Here is a 17,616-nt window from a genome sequence, read left to right on the forward strand (position 1 = left end):
GTGCGTGTGCAAACTGCACTTTTCCTAAATGTCATTACCTAGGAGTGCGTGTCGCCACAAAATAAAAGTGCACACTTTCGATTGCGCTTTGTTTTTCAAATTGCACTGCCGGTGTGAACCCACACTCAATGGGGAAGGTTGTTAGGGTGTGTGCATTGAAATTTCCTGTGTTGGGATTGTTCAGTGACAGAGGGGTGACTCAGCCACTGTTTTGCTATTTATTTCTCATCAAAAGTCAACTGAGATATGGATTTGTAACATTTAAATTTCAAAATTTTGAAAACGACTTAAATATTTTTGTGAATCGAATTCTGAAAATTCACCCAGATGTTTTGTTTATTGTGAATTTCCGTTTGTAAAGTAACCAAGTTTCATGCATCAAAAACAAAATCAGTATCATTAGCGCAACCACTTTAGCAATAATTGCAACTGCAGCTCAGTGATACGATTAATGCATCAGCTGAAAGCTCGTTCAACAGCACTTTGAAAAACGATCCTCAGCTCTCTCACACGAAACGATGCTTACAGAAAATGCAAAAAAAATAGCAAAATTACATTCCTACAATGGGGAACCTTTGGGGCTGTAATTACACCATCATTATACAGCATTCTAAGAGCTTCACTCCACACAACGTGGCTAACTGAGAAGGCGAGATATCCGATCCGATGACCGACTGACTGACTGACTGACTTTGGTTTTAACAACAAAAAAACGAGAATCATCACACAAAAAAAAACTAGACTCGGTCACGTTCCTAGACCCGTCTGAGATCCGACCAAGAATTGGATGCAATTTTTAATGCTGCTCTGTTTCTTCCATTTGAAGCAGCAACTACAAAAAAGAAGTTTAATCGTGTGCATTACACTAATACCCCTCCTCCGTACAGAACACGCGATTTACCCGAGACTAGAGACTAATGAAAATTGCTCTCGGTTGGTTGTTGTTCTTTTCCCATCTACTTGATGAACTAATTTTCCTCCCCTTCTGTTGTAGTTGTAGCATCCTCGGCGCGATGATGCACTGCCACGGCTTGAACTGTTGCTTCTGCACTGAAACTTTGCAGCATCGAGCTTTTTTTTTCGCCATAGACGTGGCATCGTCTTCTCACTTTTTTCCAGCTACCGTTGAACCCCGGTTGTTTGACAGTGATTGATGATGGTTTTGTTTTCTGTTTGACTACGTCAAACTACCAGGGTTGGGCTGTAGTTTCGACGGCGCAAAGTTGAAGTCATTATCTCTGCGGAGAATTTCGCCAATCTAACGGAACGATGGCGGCATTGTTGGACGGATGAAAGTGAAAAAAAAATCTGCCGTACTTATCGTGCCATCGTATGTAGATATGGAGATATGCTTCAGAAGCTGTGACTCATACAAGAAGAAACAACTGGTATAACGGAGACTTCATAACAGAGGGCTCAACTATGGCTGATTTTTTCTCATTTCTTTTCCTCAAACCACGAATCATCGTGTCTCCAAACTCCGTACAGTCATGCCAATGAAGGTTGAACAGTTCACAAATCTTAAAGTCTTCAACGATCTGTAGGCTGAAAGTGTGGCAGTTGTGTAATTGTAGCTCGTGGCACTAGCGGCAGCAGAAGTCTAGAATCAGCTGTTTGGTGACAACCCAGCTTGGTAATTACAGAAACGGCAGCCGTCATCGTGACTTTTGAGTTGTAGAAAATGGGTTTAAGATCGATCAGAGTCGTGACATGGGGCATTGAGCAATAGTTGCTGTTGATGATGATGTAATTATTTATTCTTTTACACTGGGAGACAGAGAGTTTACATACTTGAGTTCTATAACTAAGAAACTAAGAAACTAAGAAACTAAGAAACTAAGAAACTAAGAAACTAAGAAACTAAGAAACTAAGAAACTAAGAAACTAAGAAACTAAGAAACTAAGAAACTAAGAAACTAAGAAACTAAGAAACTAAGAAACTAAGAAACTAAGAAACTAAGAAACTAAGAAACTAAGAAACTAAGAAACTAAGAAACTAAGAAACTAAGAAACTAAGAAACTAAGAAACTAAGAAACTAAGAAACTAAGAAACTAAGAAACTAAGAAACTAAGAAACTAAGAAACTAAGAAACTAAGAAACTAAGAAACTAAGAAACTAAGAAACTAAGAAACTAAGAAACTAAGAAACTTAGAAACTTAGAAACTTAGAAACTAAGAAACTTAAAAAACTAAGAAACTCAGTTTCTTTGCAAGCAAAATTTGCATGCAATATGTGAGAGTAGCACTAACAGTTCCATACAAACTTTGGAGAAAAACCATTCGGCTCTGACTAAATATTTTTGTAAAATTCTTGTCAATATGTTTCTGGGGACCCCAAACTTCATGCTTCCCTTCGAGTTGAGCCTGCGCAGAAATTTTGTTGGTTGGTGTTATCAATGTCAAAAAATAAATTATTCGTGAAATTTTCTAATCCATTCAATTTTTTGAAAAGAAGTTAACTATCCATACGAACATTTCAAAAGGGCTGTCCTTTTTACATTTCTTTTGAAATGTTAGTCTTGGTCTAAATATGTTTTTCTTAAAAATCAGATTTTTTGTAGAAAGTCCTTCATGGAGATTTGCTCCCAAAAAAATAAACAGAGCAGTTCTCTACAGAATCGGTATTTTTTCTTTAATTTTAATTTTCGTTTTTTATCATTCTGAAACTTTTTTGGTGCTTTCGGTATTCCCAAAGAAGCCATTTCGCATTATTAGTTTGTCCATATAATTTTCCATACAAATTTGGCAGCTGTCCATACAAAAATGATGTATGAAAATTCAAAAATCTGTATCTTTTGAAGGAATGTTTTGATCTATTTGGGCAAAGTTGTAGGTATGGATATGGACTACACTGAAAAAAAATGATACACTGCAAAAAAAAATCGTGATTTTTAATTTCACTTTTTGTCACTATAACTTGATTTGCAAAAAAACACTATTTTTATTTAATTTTTTGATATAAAATGCCAAATTTTCAGAAATATTCAGGTTGTGCAAAAAATCTTTAACTGAGCTATGAATTTTTGAATCAATACCATTTTTTCAAAAAATCGAAATATTGGTCGCATATTTTCCTGTTTTTATACTTTTGCATGGCAATATATCAACAATAAAGGGTCGTATCAACAGAGTTAAAAAAGTAAAATATAAAGAAATTTCTCAGCTCTTCAAAAATATTTTTTTCAAAGTGAGCAAACATGGGCACTGATTTAAAAAAAAATAATTACTGCGACTATTTTGAAAAAAGTTACCAAAAAATGGCTTTAGTTTTAAAAACGGGGCACGTTATCAAAATTTCACCAAAGTTTTTTTTGATTGCAAATTCTATTTTACATCAAAATTTCGGTTTTTTGAAAAAAAAAAAAATACTGTGTATCATTTTTTTCAGTCTAGTCCATATTCATACCTACAACTTGCCGAAGATACCAAATCGATTGAAAAAATCCTTCAAAAGATACAGATTTTTGAATTTTCACACTTCATTTTTGTATGGACAGCTGCCAAATTTGTATGGAAAATTATATGGACATACCAATGATGTAAAATGTCTTCTTTGGGTGTATGAAGGCACAATAAAAAGTTTCAGCAGGATTAAAAAATACAAAATGAATGACCGAATTCTCAGAAAATTGCTCAACAGCATTTATTTAAGGTGCACTTTACCCTGGAAAATGCATTTAAATTTTCTTTAAAAAGCGTTTCAAACCTAATTCTATTCATCAATTGAAGTCCATCGCAATCCAGCACCCTTCTTCCAGATTCATTTCCGGTAAAACCGGAAGTTTTCCTCCTCTCTAAAGTCCCCGCTACCCTCCGATGGGACCATCAATGTTGAACCGAACCTCACCACCCTGCACTCCTCGCAACCCCTCTTTACTACCAATCTCCCTCATTTCATTTGATTTCCCTCACGGGTGCACTTGTCTATATAGTACACTAAATTTAAAATCATCGTCCTGCTCACTCACTAGTTACACCGATGGTGGCCCACTGATAAAACTAGACACGATGTATCCATCCAGCAAACATCAGTCCTCCACCCCATCGTGAAAGTGTGTGTGTGTGTGTGCGAACGTCCGCCAAACGAATTAAATTTTAATTGAAAACTTTTTAATTAAATTAATGCCGTATGTGTGTTCTTTCTCTCACGTTTGCGGGGCTGTGCTACAAGCGGATCTTCACTCGGTCCATATGTTTCCAGCTTGTTTTTTTTCTGTGTTTTTCAATTTGTTACTTAATGATTGCTTTTTTCTTGTTCTCTATTTGCAGAAAGTCGACCCGGAACTAATCTTCACAAAGCAGGAACGAATCGGCAAGGGATCCTTTGGCGAAGTGTTCAAGGGCGTCGACAACAGGACACAGCAGGTGAGTAACCGCGCCCACGCTACAAGCTTCCCCAAAGCATCTGATGAAGTCTTAAAGCAAGATAAATTATCACATGGTCTCCCCCAAGAGGAAAAGTTTTCCACCCTCTTACGAAAGACAAAACTCTTTTTCTCCGCCACTATTCCTAAAGGCTTCTGCGACTAAACTACTTTGCGCCAAGAACCCATTCTTGCATGGGCTCGGCCCATCGTCGTTGCCACCCGCAAATGATTTATTCGTTCAATTGAGGTGGAAAACTTTTTTCATTACATTACTAGCAACTTTGTCTGTCTGGCGGCGGATGGCACTTCGGCGCTGGCTGGACTCGGCACAGGGTGGGGTGAAAGTGTTTGGAATCAAATTAAACTGTTGTTTAAAATGCATTTAATTTAGAATTATACAGCAATTCCCCACGAAAATAGCATAATTTTGAAAAAAAATCAGATCGGGCCCGAATTTGGTCTGGGGGTTTCTTGCCTTGAATATTTTGGCAGTTGTTTATTTTTATCTTTACCCATTAGGGAAACCTACGTAGTATTAGGGCGGTACAAAAATCATTTTTTAAGATTTTAGCTAAACCACAGGTTTCAGAAAATCATAACTTCACGTATTTTCATGTGATTTTGACACTCTCGACCACAGATGAAATGTTATTAGTTAAGCTTTTAAGGAAAAATAATATGAAGTTCCAAAAAATCTAGTCTGTTATTTGAAATCTTTGTATGAAAACATTTTTTTTTTATTTTGGTTTTTGCAAAAAAAAATATCAGATTAAATGTTTGAACCAACCTATTTCGGATGGATGTGCGGCAAAAGGTCGAAGGACATAAGGTCGAATGGACAAAAAGGCGAAAGTGGACAAATGATCGAATGTGAAAAAATGAAACAAATAACAATAATTTTAAATTTCTAAAATATTCTAGAAAACAATATTTTCTTGAAAACAAATCTCTTTTTTGTTTGTGAGTTTATCCATCCCTTTAGTTATGAGCTTTTTTTTTCAAATTAAGGCTGGTACAAATATTTTTAAAAGTTTTGTCACAACCCCCCTCCTTCAAAATTGGCCCGAAAAATCAGGGGCAAACAAAATTTTTACAATAAACTTCAAAATTTCAATGAAAATTCAAGTGCAACCAGCTGAAATCAAATTAAAATACATTCTCCTGCGTTTAAAATCATTTTTAGCATGTTTGGGTTTATTAAAAAATCTTAAGATTTTTTGAAAATTTTCGATGCAAAATCTTTTTTTCGATACAATTTTTGTTTTTGTCAGATCTTAGATTTTTTGAAAACTAATGATTGCAAAACAACTGAACTAGTGTACAATGCATTTTAAAACACTTTTTTTCATTTAAATGTGAAGACTATGGCTTGTTATTTAAATTTTTATATTTTTTAATTTTTTTGCCCCCCCCCCCCTTGACCTCGGCCAGGGTCGAGGGACAAAAACTTTTTTAAATATTTGCATCGGCCTAACAGATTAACTTTCAAACCATTTTTTGAAAAGTTTTTCACTCTCTAAAAAAAAAAAAAAAATATTTGTATTGATTTTTTTTTTCGAATATCGTGAGTTATTCGATTCTTTCAAACATTCAACAAACAAGTTCTTTGAATCAAAAGGCGACTTCTTAAACATTTTTTATTTTTTTTTTCAAGTTTTTTATCCTTTTCCAATCTATCCTTCATGGTTACGTTGGCTCAAGGGGTGCCCAACCTCTTGGCCCTGCGGGCCAGATCTGATTTTTCTGAAACAGTGGCGGCCGGGTGAAAGTTAAAAAAAAATTCATAAAATGTGTTTTATTAGGTTGTTTTAAGTAAACAAATAAATTGACTAATGTTGCAAATAAGATTCATATTTCTTGAATTTAAGACAGAAAAACAAAGATAATTCTTAAAGATGTATTTCTTTGAATTATTTTTATTTTGCTTTGGTTAAAATTGTATTGTAATTATACCCTGGTATCATTAACTAAAAAAACATTCCAATTTCGTCGCAACATTTTTTTTCAAAGTTGAAAAAAACAACGAGACAAGATCAAATTAATTGAAATGCAATTCGAATTTTCTTCGAGAAAAACAATTTTTGCGTTGTTGTGCACCATTATTTAAATATTTTACAATGCATTTCATAAAATGTTTTGACTCATTATGAAACACATTTTGGAATCTAGTGTTTCTTTGCAATCTGTTTGCACATTTTTCAAGTTTGATAAATGATTCTAAATATATATACATAAAAATGATAAAAAAGAACATAAAGAATGTTTTAATGTGAAATAAAATCATTTTAAAAAATTCGAAGGCAAAATTCAAACACTAGCAACATTCTATGTCATAAAAATAAATGTTTTGTTATAATATCTGAAAATTTGATCCAAGATATTTTATTTTTTATTTTGACACGCAATTTTTTATTGAGTATTTCATAAACAGCCTTTAGGGCCGGTCATAGAACTTTTTTGAAAAATAATCGCGGGCCGGATAAAATGGTCTCTCGGGCCGGACGTTGGGCAGGATCGTATTTATTTACATTTTGAAATATAAACAGCCTCCCCTTCTTACCCCCTCCCGCTTCCCCTTTTGAAAACGTCTTCAACAATCTGGGGGGCAAGTTTTTATTCAGAAGACCTCAAAATTTTAAAGAACACAGAAGTGTAGTTAATGAAAGCCGTTTAAAACAGCTTCCCATATCTGCTTTTCGATATTCATGCGTTTAGGGTCACATATTTTTTTTGTAAGAAAAATATTTAAATTATTCGACCTTTTGTCCTTTTGATGTTTTGTCCATTCGACCTTTTGTCTTTCGACCTTTCAAGCTTCTCAGGAGGTCGCCGGTATTGACTAATCAGTAGGGATCATCAGAGGTTAAACAGTGCACGATGGTTGGTTCCCACTGATCTTTTATGAATTATTGTTTAACTTCAGCTGATCTGATCAATATAGGAGAAGCAGCTCATTGACAGTCTACCATGCTCAATATCCACACCTAAAAAAAAATCGGAGGAAATTTCCTGCAATTTTCTCTCTGAAACGTAGAAAATCGGACAATAGTTTCTGAGATTCAACCTTACAATCGATCTAAAAAAATATCTATTTGCAATACTTTTCAAATATTTTGCTTGCTTTTAAAATTTTAGAATACTTTTATTGACAAAATCTGAAAATTTCACAAAAGTTTTTAAGCTAGACAGGTGTTTTTCCTTTAATAAGTATTTTTAAAATAAAAAAAATAAAAACATAAAGAAAAATGGCTATGAATTGAGAACGGTTTATTTAGTAGAAATAATTAAGGTACTTTTCAATTGCAAATTCAATTCGTGTTTCATTTTATTATTTTTTCAGACAGTTCGCTGTTTCGAAATTTTTAAAAACCACTTTTTTTTAGCATGAGCATGAGAGACCACCCATGGTTGTCTTTCTCCGTTGCTGAACAGGACCGTAATAACCTATCAATACAACCGGTAATACGCTTCAACGATCTAATGGTGTTTCCCTTATCAACAGCATGTATGAATGCGCTGAAAAGATAAAACATCAATATCATCAAAACTAGATCTGGAGCAAATAGGTAACAGTCGTTGGCCACCAACGGCGCCCGCCATGTCAGTTTGTAGATCTCGGGGGATTGGGACGGGAATGTTAGTTAGCACAGGTTGCTACCAAAGGTGGGTTCTATACGATATCCACACCCCACGTGTGCCGGAAAACTACTTCTACTTGGGATTTTGTTAGTGGGTAAAGGTAATGGCCAGGATTCATCATAGAGGATGATGATGCGACCCAATAATCAATAAATTTTGTTTAATAATGTGATGGATTATGAATTCTCAAGGCAAACAGTCGGATGATGCGGATGAGACTATTCCCGGTTATTTGGTGTTGATTTAGAATAAATGATTCAATCTTAGACAGCCAGCTGTGGAAAGATAAAACCAAATAATATTCGAAAAAGCAAAAACGCGAAACCGCCCGGTTAGAAAAACAAACACAATCGGGGGGACAACAAAAACGGAAATGGCAACGAAAATCTTGCGTGATGACCGCGACCCGCACCGTTCAACTTCACGAACGCAACTGTCAAACTCCGCGAAACCGCCCGGATCTTTTAAAAACCACTTTTTTTTTTTTTCAAAAAATCACTGTCATTCTCTGACTAAAAGCTGTCTTTTTAGTTCTCAAGAAATAAAAAAATCGTAAATTCGAAAGTACTTCATTTTGAATGCATGGATTCTTTTGACATTAGAGTTATAAATCCAAATAAATAAAAGTCAATTTGCGAAAACAGGAACTTTGATTGAAAAAACAAAACTTACATGTACGAGACCATCCATAAACCATGCGATTTTTTTTAAATTTTAATTTGGATGGTGAAAATTTTATTTGAACTGTTTGACGAGATCGAGGAGAAGGGGCAAATAAATCAATATCAAATATTAAGCCTTATTTGATTTCTTTTTACAAAAAGTTTAATAACCTTCAAAAAATATTTAAAAAAAATCAATAAATTAATGGAAATACAGTCCAGACTCGATTATCCGAAGGCCTCGGAAACATTTCACTTAGGATAATCGAATCACGAAAAAAAAATTATGTCATATTTTTGAGCTTAAGTTTGACCCCTAAACTAAGCTTAAGTGATTTTAAATTTGTATATCCAAGATGGCGGCCAAAATGGCGATGATGAAATATTGAAAAAAAATGCTTTTTTGTCATTCAATAGGCAATTAATTATTCAAATTAAACCAAAATTAGGTCACAGAACTCGAATTTGATGTTAAAAGTAAGAAAATAAAAATATGAAAAAAGATAATATTTTTAATGCGAATGTTCAGTAATAATATTTTTGCCCTCTGATTTTTCGAAGAAATTTGAAATGGAGGGGACTAAAAACTTGAAATAAAATTTTCCATGACTTTTTTACCAATAATACCGAATTGTTTTATTTACTTATGTTATAATTCTTAGCATTTTTTTAAATTAAATACTCGTTTCCAAATTCAAGTGTTCAAACACCTCAACCCCACCCTGTTACGCTTGTGTGAAACTTTCCTCGCCTAAACCCCGTGACACCAAGCGAGAGAGAGCATCCATTTAGTGGCGATAAATTTTTAATTTTTGCTTGCCAGCACTTTGTCCTTCCACCAAATCGAGCCTTGTTTGCCTCCCCCTTCCCTTTGCCTGATTGAAGTGTAACAAATTTTGCTGAAAATAATTATGTCTTCCCCTTTCCAGGTTGTGGCAATCAAAATCATCGACCTCGAGGAGGCGGAAGATGAGATCGAGGACATCCAGCAGGAAATCATGGTGCTATCACAGTGTGACTCCCCCTTCGTCACCAAGTACTTCGGGTCGTACCTTAAGGTGAGTCAATGATTTTTGTTTTTTTTTTAAGTTTAGAGGTTGTTTATCCTGAAGAGTACAAAGTAAATGGAACTGGTCATACACGGAAGGGGATTTTTTTCGGAACAACACTTGTGGAGATGAATTCTTGACGCGTTATTCAAGCAGAGATGTGCAATTATGGCTTGGAAAACTGTCTCTTTGTTGTGATTCCTCCATCACTGTCCCAAAACCACAAACCTGCTCTACCCCTCAGAACTTGCCCTCAAGACAGATAAAGCAGCTTGCCGAGCAAATGTCACTATCAATCATGGCTTCTACCCCACTCCACGTCTCAAAGACCTGTATTGTGTTCACCGTATAGCCGCCACCATCTTTCATGTTTTGGGGGGCTGGTACACATTACCGTCAGACGAAGATCCTTATCTGGACGACGACGACTGACAATTTGTATGACTCTCTGGTTCAGTTCATCTTTCGAATACCACTGAGTCAGACGCGGGCGCGTTATTAATTTGAGACGCTTCGCTGACAGGTGGAATTCCGACGACCTTTTATGACACACAACTCACATGAGCCGTCTAAATTGTGTGAATATTAATTCTTGGGGCTTAAGAGGTGCGATCCTATCAGCTGAGACATTCATAACTATAGTTGGGCTAATTAACTGTCACCCTAAGCTCGTTTTCTGAAAAGCTTCAGTTTCAATTAAATTTTTAGAACACATCTAGGAGAGTTCAGCGAACTCAACCGCGCAAAGCTTGAACTTCCAGGAATTCTTGATGAACTTTTGCTAGGGCTGGGTTCTGAGCATAGACTTAAGACACGGCAAGAAATTCATTACAACTTTTTTGATTTCTTTATTTTTTTCGTGACAACGTGAATAATAATACAGTTTATAATGTTATTTCAATAACTCTTATTTTTTTCCACGGCCTATCCTGTTTTTAATTCACGGTTAAATTTATTTATTTTTCAAATGCAAACATATGTTTTTAATCTGCAAAATAAAAATTAAAAAAAATAAAAACTAAAATTTCTTTTCGTGCCCTCTCGAGCCATTAACATTCGCGTCGTGGCGGCATTTCGCCATGCAACAAAGCTTTGGCCGTCGAGCTTTTTAAGTGTTTGGCATTGTTTTGTGGAGCAAAAGTTTAGCCGCTGAAGCTGCTGCTTGTCGGTGGTTAGTGTAGAACGCGCTTGTTTTGAAGTCGTTAACTGCGTTTTTGCTTGCCGTCTTGCCACGGAGTGAATATTGAAAATAAATATACCGGGCACGTTCCACGGGGTTCTTGTTGCGGGGCATGCGGTCGGACATTTGCCGGTTTTGAGTCGGTTAAAAATTTTACGACACGTCGTAAAAGTGATAGGATATGTGTACGGTGAATTTCTAAGGCTCTATGGGTTTGTCGTTAAAGTTTGCTAATGGCTGGAAGAACTTAAAATCGTGCGGTTTTGATGAGTCATCGAAATTCTTTAATGAACAAGACAAATTAGAAGCGCTAAAACCTGCAGTAGCAAAACTCATGAATTTTAAATATTTTTATTATTTTTTTTGTGTAGAATTTACGTTAAAACTATGATTTTCAGGATAGAATTGTTTTCTTTTTTCTATCTAGTTTACTAAGCATAATTTATCAAATTGTATTTTTTTAAAAGCAGAGCAATTTTCTGAGACTTCGGACAACAATTATTTTTTTCACTTTTTGATTTGTATGAAACTTTGTGTGTACTTTTTGTATGACCAAAGAAGTCAATTTGCATGACTAGTTCAGTCAAACAAGTCTTCAATTTTGGCTACCTTCCTTAAGAAAAAAATATCGAAATGTTCAAAAATCAGAAAACTGATAGTTGTACGTATTACTTAGAAATTTGAGAGAAAAATATGGTTTTTGACCAACTCGTGCCAGCTAAAAAAAATAGCATTTTTGTCATCTAAACTATTCAAAAAATTTAAATTTTCAAAATGGTTACACCGACAAAAAACTTTTCCGAAGACACCAAATCGATTAGAAGATCTGTTCTCAAAAAACAGATTTTTTTGCTTTTTTGTATGGTCGGCTATCAAAATTGTACGTAGGCTTACTTGGACAAACCAATCGATGAAAAATTGCTGTTTTTGACATAGAAAATGTACACAAAAAGTTTCATCCGAGCAAAAAAAAAGCCTTGAAAATCATATCAAAAGATATGAGTAATGCTTTAAAAAAATAGGGTGGATTTTTTTTATTTTAAGCTTGTTTTGAAGGAGCATTTTTTTACCAACGGAAAACTTTACTTATTTTTGTTTCATTTTTAGTATTTTATTTGGCATTGTTAATTATATATTTATTTTTGGCAGTATTTTCCCATTACCTTCTGTATTTTTTGTTTTTTTTTTCATATTTTGACACGCACTTTTTACTTTTTGTTTGTTTTTCACTACTATTTTATGATTCCATTTCACACAAGGTCCATGCACTTTTTGGAAAAAGTTCTCTCAGATTTCGGTAATTCGATTTTTTTTTTGTATTTTTTAATCCGACTGAAACATTTTTTGGTGCCTTCGGTATGCCCAAAGAAGCCATTTTGCATCATTAGTTTGTCCATATAATTTTACATACAAATTTGGCAGCTGTCCATACAAAAATGATATGTGAAAATTCAAAAATCTGTATCTTTTGAAGGAATTTTTTGATCGATTTGGTGTCTTCGGCAAATTTGTAGGTATGGATATCGACTACACTGAAAAAAATAATACACAGTAAAAAAAAATTGGTGATTTTTAATTTAACTTTTTGTCACTAAAACTTGATTTTCAAAAACCACTGAGTGTCCATACAAAAATGATGTATGAAAATTCAATAATCTGTATCTTTTGAAGGAAGTTTTCGATCGATTTGGTGTCTTGGGCAAAGTTGTAGGTATGGATAAGGACTACACTGAAAAAAATTATACACAGTTAAAAAAAATTGGTGATTTTTATTTTAACTTTTTGTCACTAAAACTTGTTATGCAAAAACCACTATTTTTTTTTTTTTTTTTTTATGATATGTTTTAGAGGACATCAAATGCCAACTTTTCAGAAATTTCCAGGTTGTGCAAAAAATCTTTGACCGAGTTATGAATTTTTTTAATCAATACGGATTTTTTTCAAAAAATCGAAATATTGGTCGCAAAAATTTTTCAGCTTCATTTTTCGATGTAAAATCAAATTTGCAATCAATTAGTACTTCAGTGAAATTTTGATACAGTGCACAGTTTTCAAATTAAAGCCATTTTTAGGTAACATTTTTGGAAATAGTTGCAGTTTTTAATTTTTTATAATTAATGCACATGTTTGCCCACCTTTGAAAAAAAATATTTTTGGAAGGCTGAGAAAATTCTCTATATTTTGCTTAACTGAACTTTGCTAATACGACCCTTGGTTGCTGAGATATTGCCATGCAAAGGTTAAAAAACAGGAAAATTGATGTTTTCTAAGTCTCACCCAAACAACCCACCATTTTCTAATGTCGATATCTCAGCAACTAATGGTCCGATTTACAATGTTTAAATATGAAACATTCGTGAAATTTTCCGATCTTTTCGAAAAAAATATTTTCAAAAAATTTGAAATCAGGACTAACCTTTTTTTATAATATTGAAAATTTGGCCCGTTTAAAATGTTAGTCTTGATTTTATATTTTTGAAAATATTTTTTTCGAAAAGATCGGAAAATTTCACGAATGTTTCATATTTTAACATTGTAAATCGGACCATTAGTTGCTGAGATATCGACATTAGAAAATGGTGGGTTGTTTGGGTGAGACTTAGAAAACATCAATTTTCCTGTTTTCAAACCTTTGCATGGCAATATTTCAGCAACTATGGGTCGTATTAACAAAGTTCAATAAAGCAAAATATAGAGAATTTTCTCAGCTTTTAAAAAATATTTTTTTCAAAGGTGGGCAAACATGAGCACTAATTTTAAAGAATGAAAAACTGCGACTATTTTCAAAAAAAAAAAAAAATACCTAAAAATGATTATAACTTGAAAACGGTGCACTTTATCAAAAATTCACTAAAGTACTTTTTGATTCCAAATTCGATTTTACATCGAAAAATGAAGTTGAAAAACTTTTGCGATCAATATTTGGATTTTTTGAAAAAATCAGTAGTGATTCAAAAAATCATAACTCGGTCAAAGATTTTTTGCCCATTCAGGAAATTTCAGAAAAGTTGGCATTTTATGTCCTCTAAAACATATCAAAAAATAAAAAAAAATAAAAATATTTTTTTTTTGCAAATCAAGTTTTAGTGACAAAAAGTGAAATTAAAAATCACCAAAAAATTGTTTACCTTGTATCATTTTTTTTCAGTGTTGTCCTGTTGTCCATATCCATACCTACAACTTTGCCGAAGACACCAAATCGATCAAAAAATTCCTTCAAAAGATACAGATTTTTGAATTTTCACATATCATTTTTGTATGGACAGCTGCCAAATTTGTATGGAAAATTATATGAACGAACTAATGATGCAAAATGGCTTCTTTGGGCATACCGAAGGCACCAAAAAAATTTCAGCCGGATTAAAAAAAGACAAAAATTAAAATTAAAGAAAAAAGACCGATTCCGTAGAGAACTGCTCTGATACATTTTTTTTTCATTTATTGTAGATTTTGCTTAACATCTAATCTAGCATTTCTATTAAATCATGCAAATTTCACCGCAGCAAGTGGTTCTGACCTACCGTTTAATTAACAACTTCTTTTTTTCGTTGCGTATCGGGGTTGTTGAGTGCCTTCGTGTGACTTTTTAATTTGTCTTTATTGCCATCAGCATAAACGTGACGGCGGGCAGGTTTAAAAGTCAGCGTGTGTGAGTGTGTGTGTTTGTTTGTACGGTAGTCACCACTGCAGTTTGTGTGTTTTCGTGCGTCGACTTTTAACAGGTTCATGCCTCATAATCGTAAGTATTGTAACATTTTAGAAGGGCGCATCGATTTTAAAATACGAAAAATTCTACTTTTGAGAGAACTAGAAATTCGTAGGTTTTTTTTGTAATATTTCAAATAAGATGTGTAAAACCATTCAAATTATTTCTCCCCTCCAATAATTATACCCCCTGACAGTTGACGTACTGCGCTGCGCCCCGTTTAGAACACGATCGAGTTAATTGAATTAAACCGCACTTGTGGGAGTGACCTACTTGGCTTGGCGCGGTTAGGGTTGGGGCCATTGTAAAGTCATCCAACCCTAAGTGGCCTACAAAACAACAATCTGAATACGATTACAGCGAGCAACAGCGAGAGAGAGAGTCCCCGAAGGAGGTGCGATTAAGTGCGTGGGTTGGGTAGCGAACCCCATGATTAGGGGGTGGGGAGCTGTTATACTAATAGGGTTGGTTAAATAAGGTTACTGGATTTGTTTGGGTAGTATTGATTGTGGTTTGATTGAGAATTTTGATCAAGTTTGAAATGAAATCTTATGAATATTTAAAGTTTCTTATCCCGAGCAGGGGTAAATAACACGGGAATACCAAATTTTGGTATTACTTGGGCAAATAACAGCGACCAAAATGTGCCCTTGGTTGCCCAGTAATAGATGGTAAAATACCATGAAATCATACCAAAAGCTTGTATGTGGAAGGGCACAACAATACCATACAATGTTATTCCAAAGGTAAAATAATACCATAAAATAAAATCATTTCAATACCAAGTTGAGGTCTTCTGGATTTTTGAACATTGCTTCAATACCAAAACTTGGTATTGTCATGGTTTTAATTTTAGGTATTCCCGCGCTCTTGGAAAATGATATTTTGGTATTCCTGTGGTCTTCCACAAACATGATATTGGTTTGATTTCATGGTATTTTACCATCTATTACTGGGCAACCAAGAGCACATTTTGGTCGCTGGTATTTGCACAAGTAATACTAAAATTTGCTATTTTCATACCATTTTTAGTGCAGCAGTTGCAGTTAGTGAAAAAAACGCAAATGATCCTTATGCAACAACCAAATCTACTCACCTGATGATTCCATGTTGTTTTTAGTGATATTCTTCACCACACCGAATGCATTTGTCATTGATGAACGGCTGTACTTGAAGTTCTTGAAGCTTCTGAAAAATAACAAGATTGAAAAATAAGTATTATTAAAATGAAACTGGAATGAAATTCACCAAAATTCAATAATCTGTTGATTGACTCGTTTTTCAAAGTATTTGGTTATCCCAACTTAGAAAAATTTCAACGTTTTTGAAAAAAATATTAGTGGGTATATCATAAAAAAAATTAAATCAGCTTTAACATTTTTGGGTTTCAAGTCATTTTAGCGCAAAATTAATTATCTCGTCAAAAATTTAAAAAAAATCCATAGTTTCAGAGAAAATTGATGAAACCTTTCAATACCAAAATAATACCAAAATGTGGCATCCTGACTTAGAAATTTTTCCTCAATGTCAAGTCATTTCTGTAGGGGGTATATCAAAAATGTTTAAAATCAAGTTTGAAATTTCCGGTTTTCAATGAAAGCATTCGCTTTGAGACATCATTTTAGCGCAAAATTAATTATTTTGTCAAAATTGGTCAAAATTTTCCCATAGTTTCAGAGGAATTTGATAAAACACTTGAATACAAAAATAATACCAAAATCTGCCATCCTGACTTAGAAAATTTTCCACAATTTTAAGCCATTTCTGTAGGGGGTATATCAAAAATGTTTAAAATCAAGTTTGAAATTTCCGGTTTTCAATGAAAGAATTCGCTTTGAGACATCATTTTAGCGCAAAATTAATTATTTTGTCAAAATTGGTCAAAATTTTCCCATAGTTTCAGAGGAATTTGATAAAACACTTTAATACATGGTGTCGATTTCTGGAAAAGTCAGGGAAAACCTGGAATTGTCAGGGAATTTTATTTGACCTGGAAAAGTCAGGGAAAGTCAGGGAATTTTATGCTGGGTCAGGGAATTTCGATGATCTTAAAAATATTACTACAAAATTTCATTTCTTTTTAAAAATTCGTCCTTGATGATGTATTTGAATGTCTTCCAGGCCAAACTTTGCAACATTGATAATAATTAATTTTTTCTATTGGTCAGCCCGGAAGGAACGCAGAACTCCATATAAAATATAAAAAAAATGTTTAAGAAAAGGGTCACGATGAAAAGCGCGTAGCTTGTTTGCAATATGTTTAGGTCTAAAAATCAAATAATTTGGATTTAGGGATTTATGTTTCGGTTTGAAAATCAAATAATTTGGATTTGATTTGGATTTCCGTTCAACTGAAAATTACAAATTACTAGGGCACACAGGGTGGGACAATATGAGGCAGTTGCCCCACCATCCTCAGAGATTTGTTCTAAAATTGGTCGTTTGCTTAGCATATAGGGACCATAGAGAAAATCATACATTTTGTCAGAAAAATTGAATTATTTAAAAAAATCTAAAGTTAAAAAATCGAACATTTGAAAATTAAAAATATAATCTAAAATTCTAAAGCGTAAAGATTCTAATTTTCTAAAATTTTGAAATTGTGATATTTTGGAATTGTTGATTTCTTATTTTTTTAAATTCATATTCTAAAATTCTAAAAAAAATTAAAGTTAGAAATTTTTTCGAAATTTCACTATAGTATTCGTTATCTAAATTTTTATTTTTCTCAAAACTAAACTGAACTATGATTTAAAAATGATCCAACGTAGTCTAATTTTGTGTAATCTAAAATGTAAGCAAAATAGTGATGGTGAAATGGAATTAAAAATTAAAGAAATATATTCAAGAATTAAAGAAATAAAACAAAAACATATGGAAAAACAGGGTTGTTACGGACTACACTCAACTCATTTTTAAACATACTGATTCTAAAATTCTAAAATTCTTAAATTCTTAAATTCTTAAATTCTTAAATTCTTAAATTCTTAAATTCTTAAATTCTTAAATTCTT

The 17,616-nt window shown here is 33.5% G+C and overlaps 1 protein-coding gene across 5 annotated transcripts in view; it reads left to right on the forward strand.

Annotated features, from left to right (window-relative positions):
* The window catches only part of LOC6039579 (germinal center kinase 1), a 177,366-nt gene that overhangs the window by 133,880 nt on the left and 25,870 nt on the right, over positions 1-17,616 (forward strand). For all 5 annotated transcript variants that reach the window (XM_038258054.1, XM_038258052.1, XM_038258053.1 and 2 more), the window contains 2 exons: positions 4,270-4,365; positions 9,598-9,726. In XM_038258054.1, coding sequence (XP_038113982.1) covers positions 4,270-4,365; positions 9,598-9,726 — 225 coding nt within the window. The remainder of the gene's footprint in view (positions 1-4,269; positions 4,366-9,597; positions 9,727-17,616) is intronic.

This window comes from Culex quinquefasciatus, chromosome 2 (genome assembly GCF_015732765.1).
Source record: "Culex quinquefasciatus strain JHB chromosome 2, VPISU_Cqui_1.0_pri_paternal, whole genome shotgun sequence".
Lineage (NCBI taxonomy): Eukaryota > Metazoa > Arthropoda > Insecta > Diptera > Culicidae > Culex > Culex quinquefasciatus.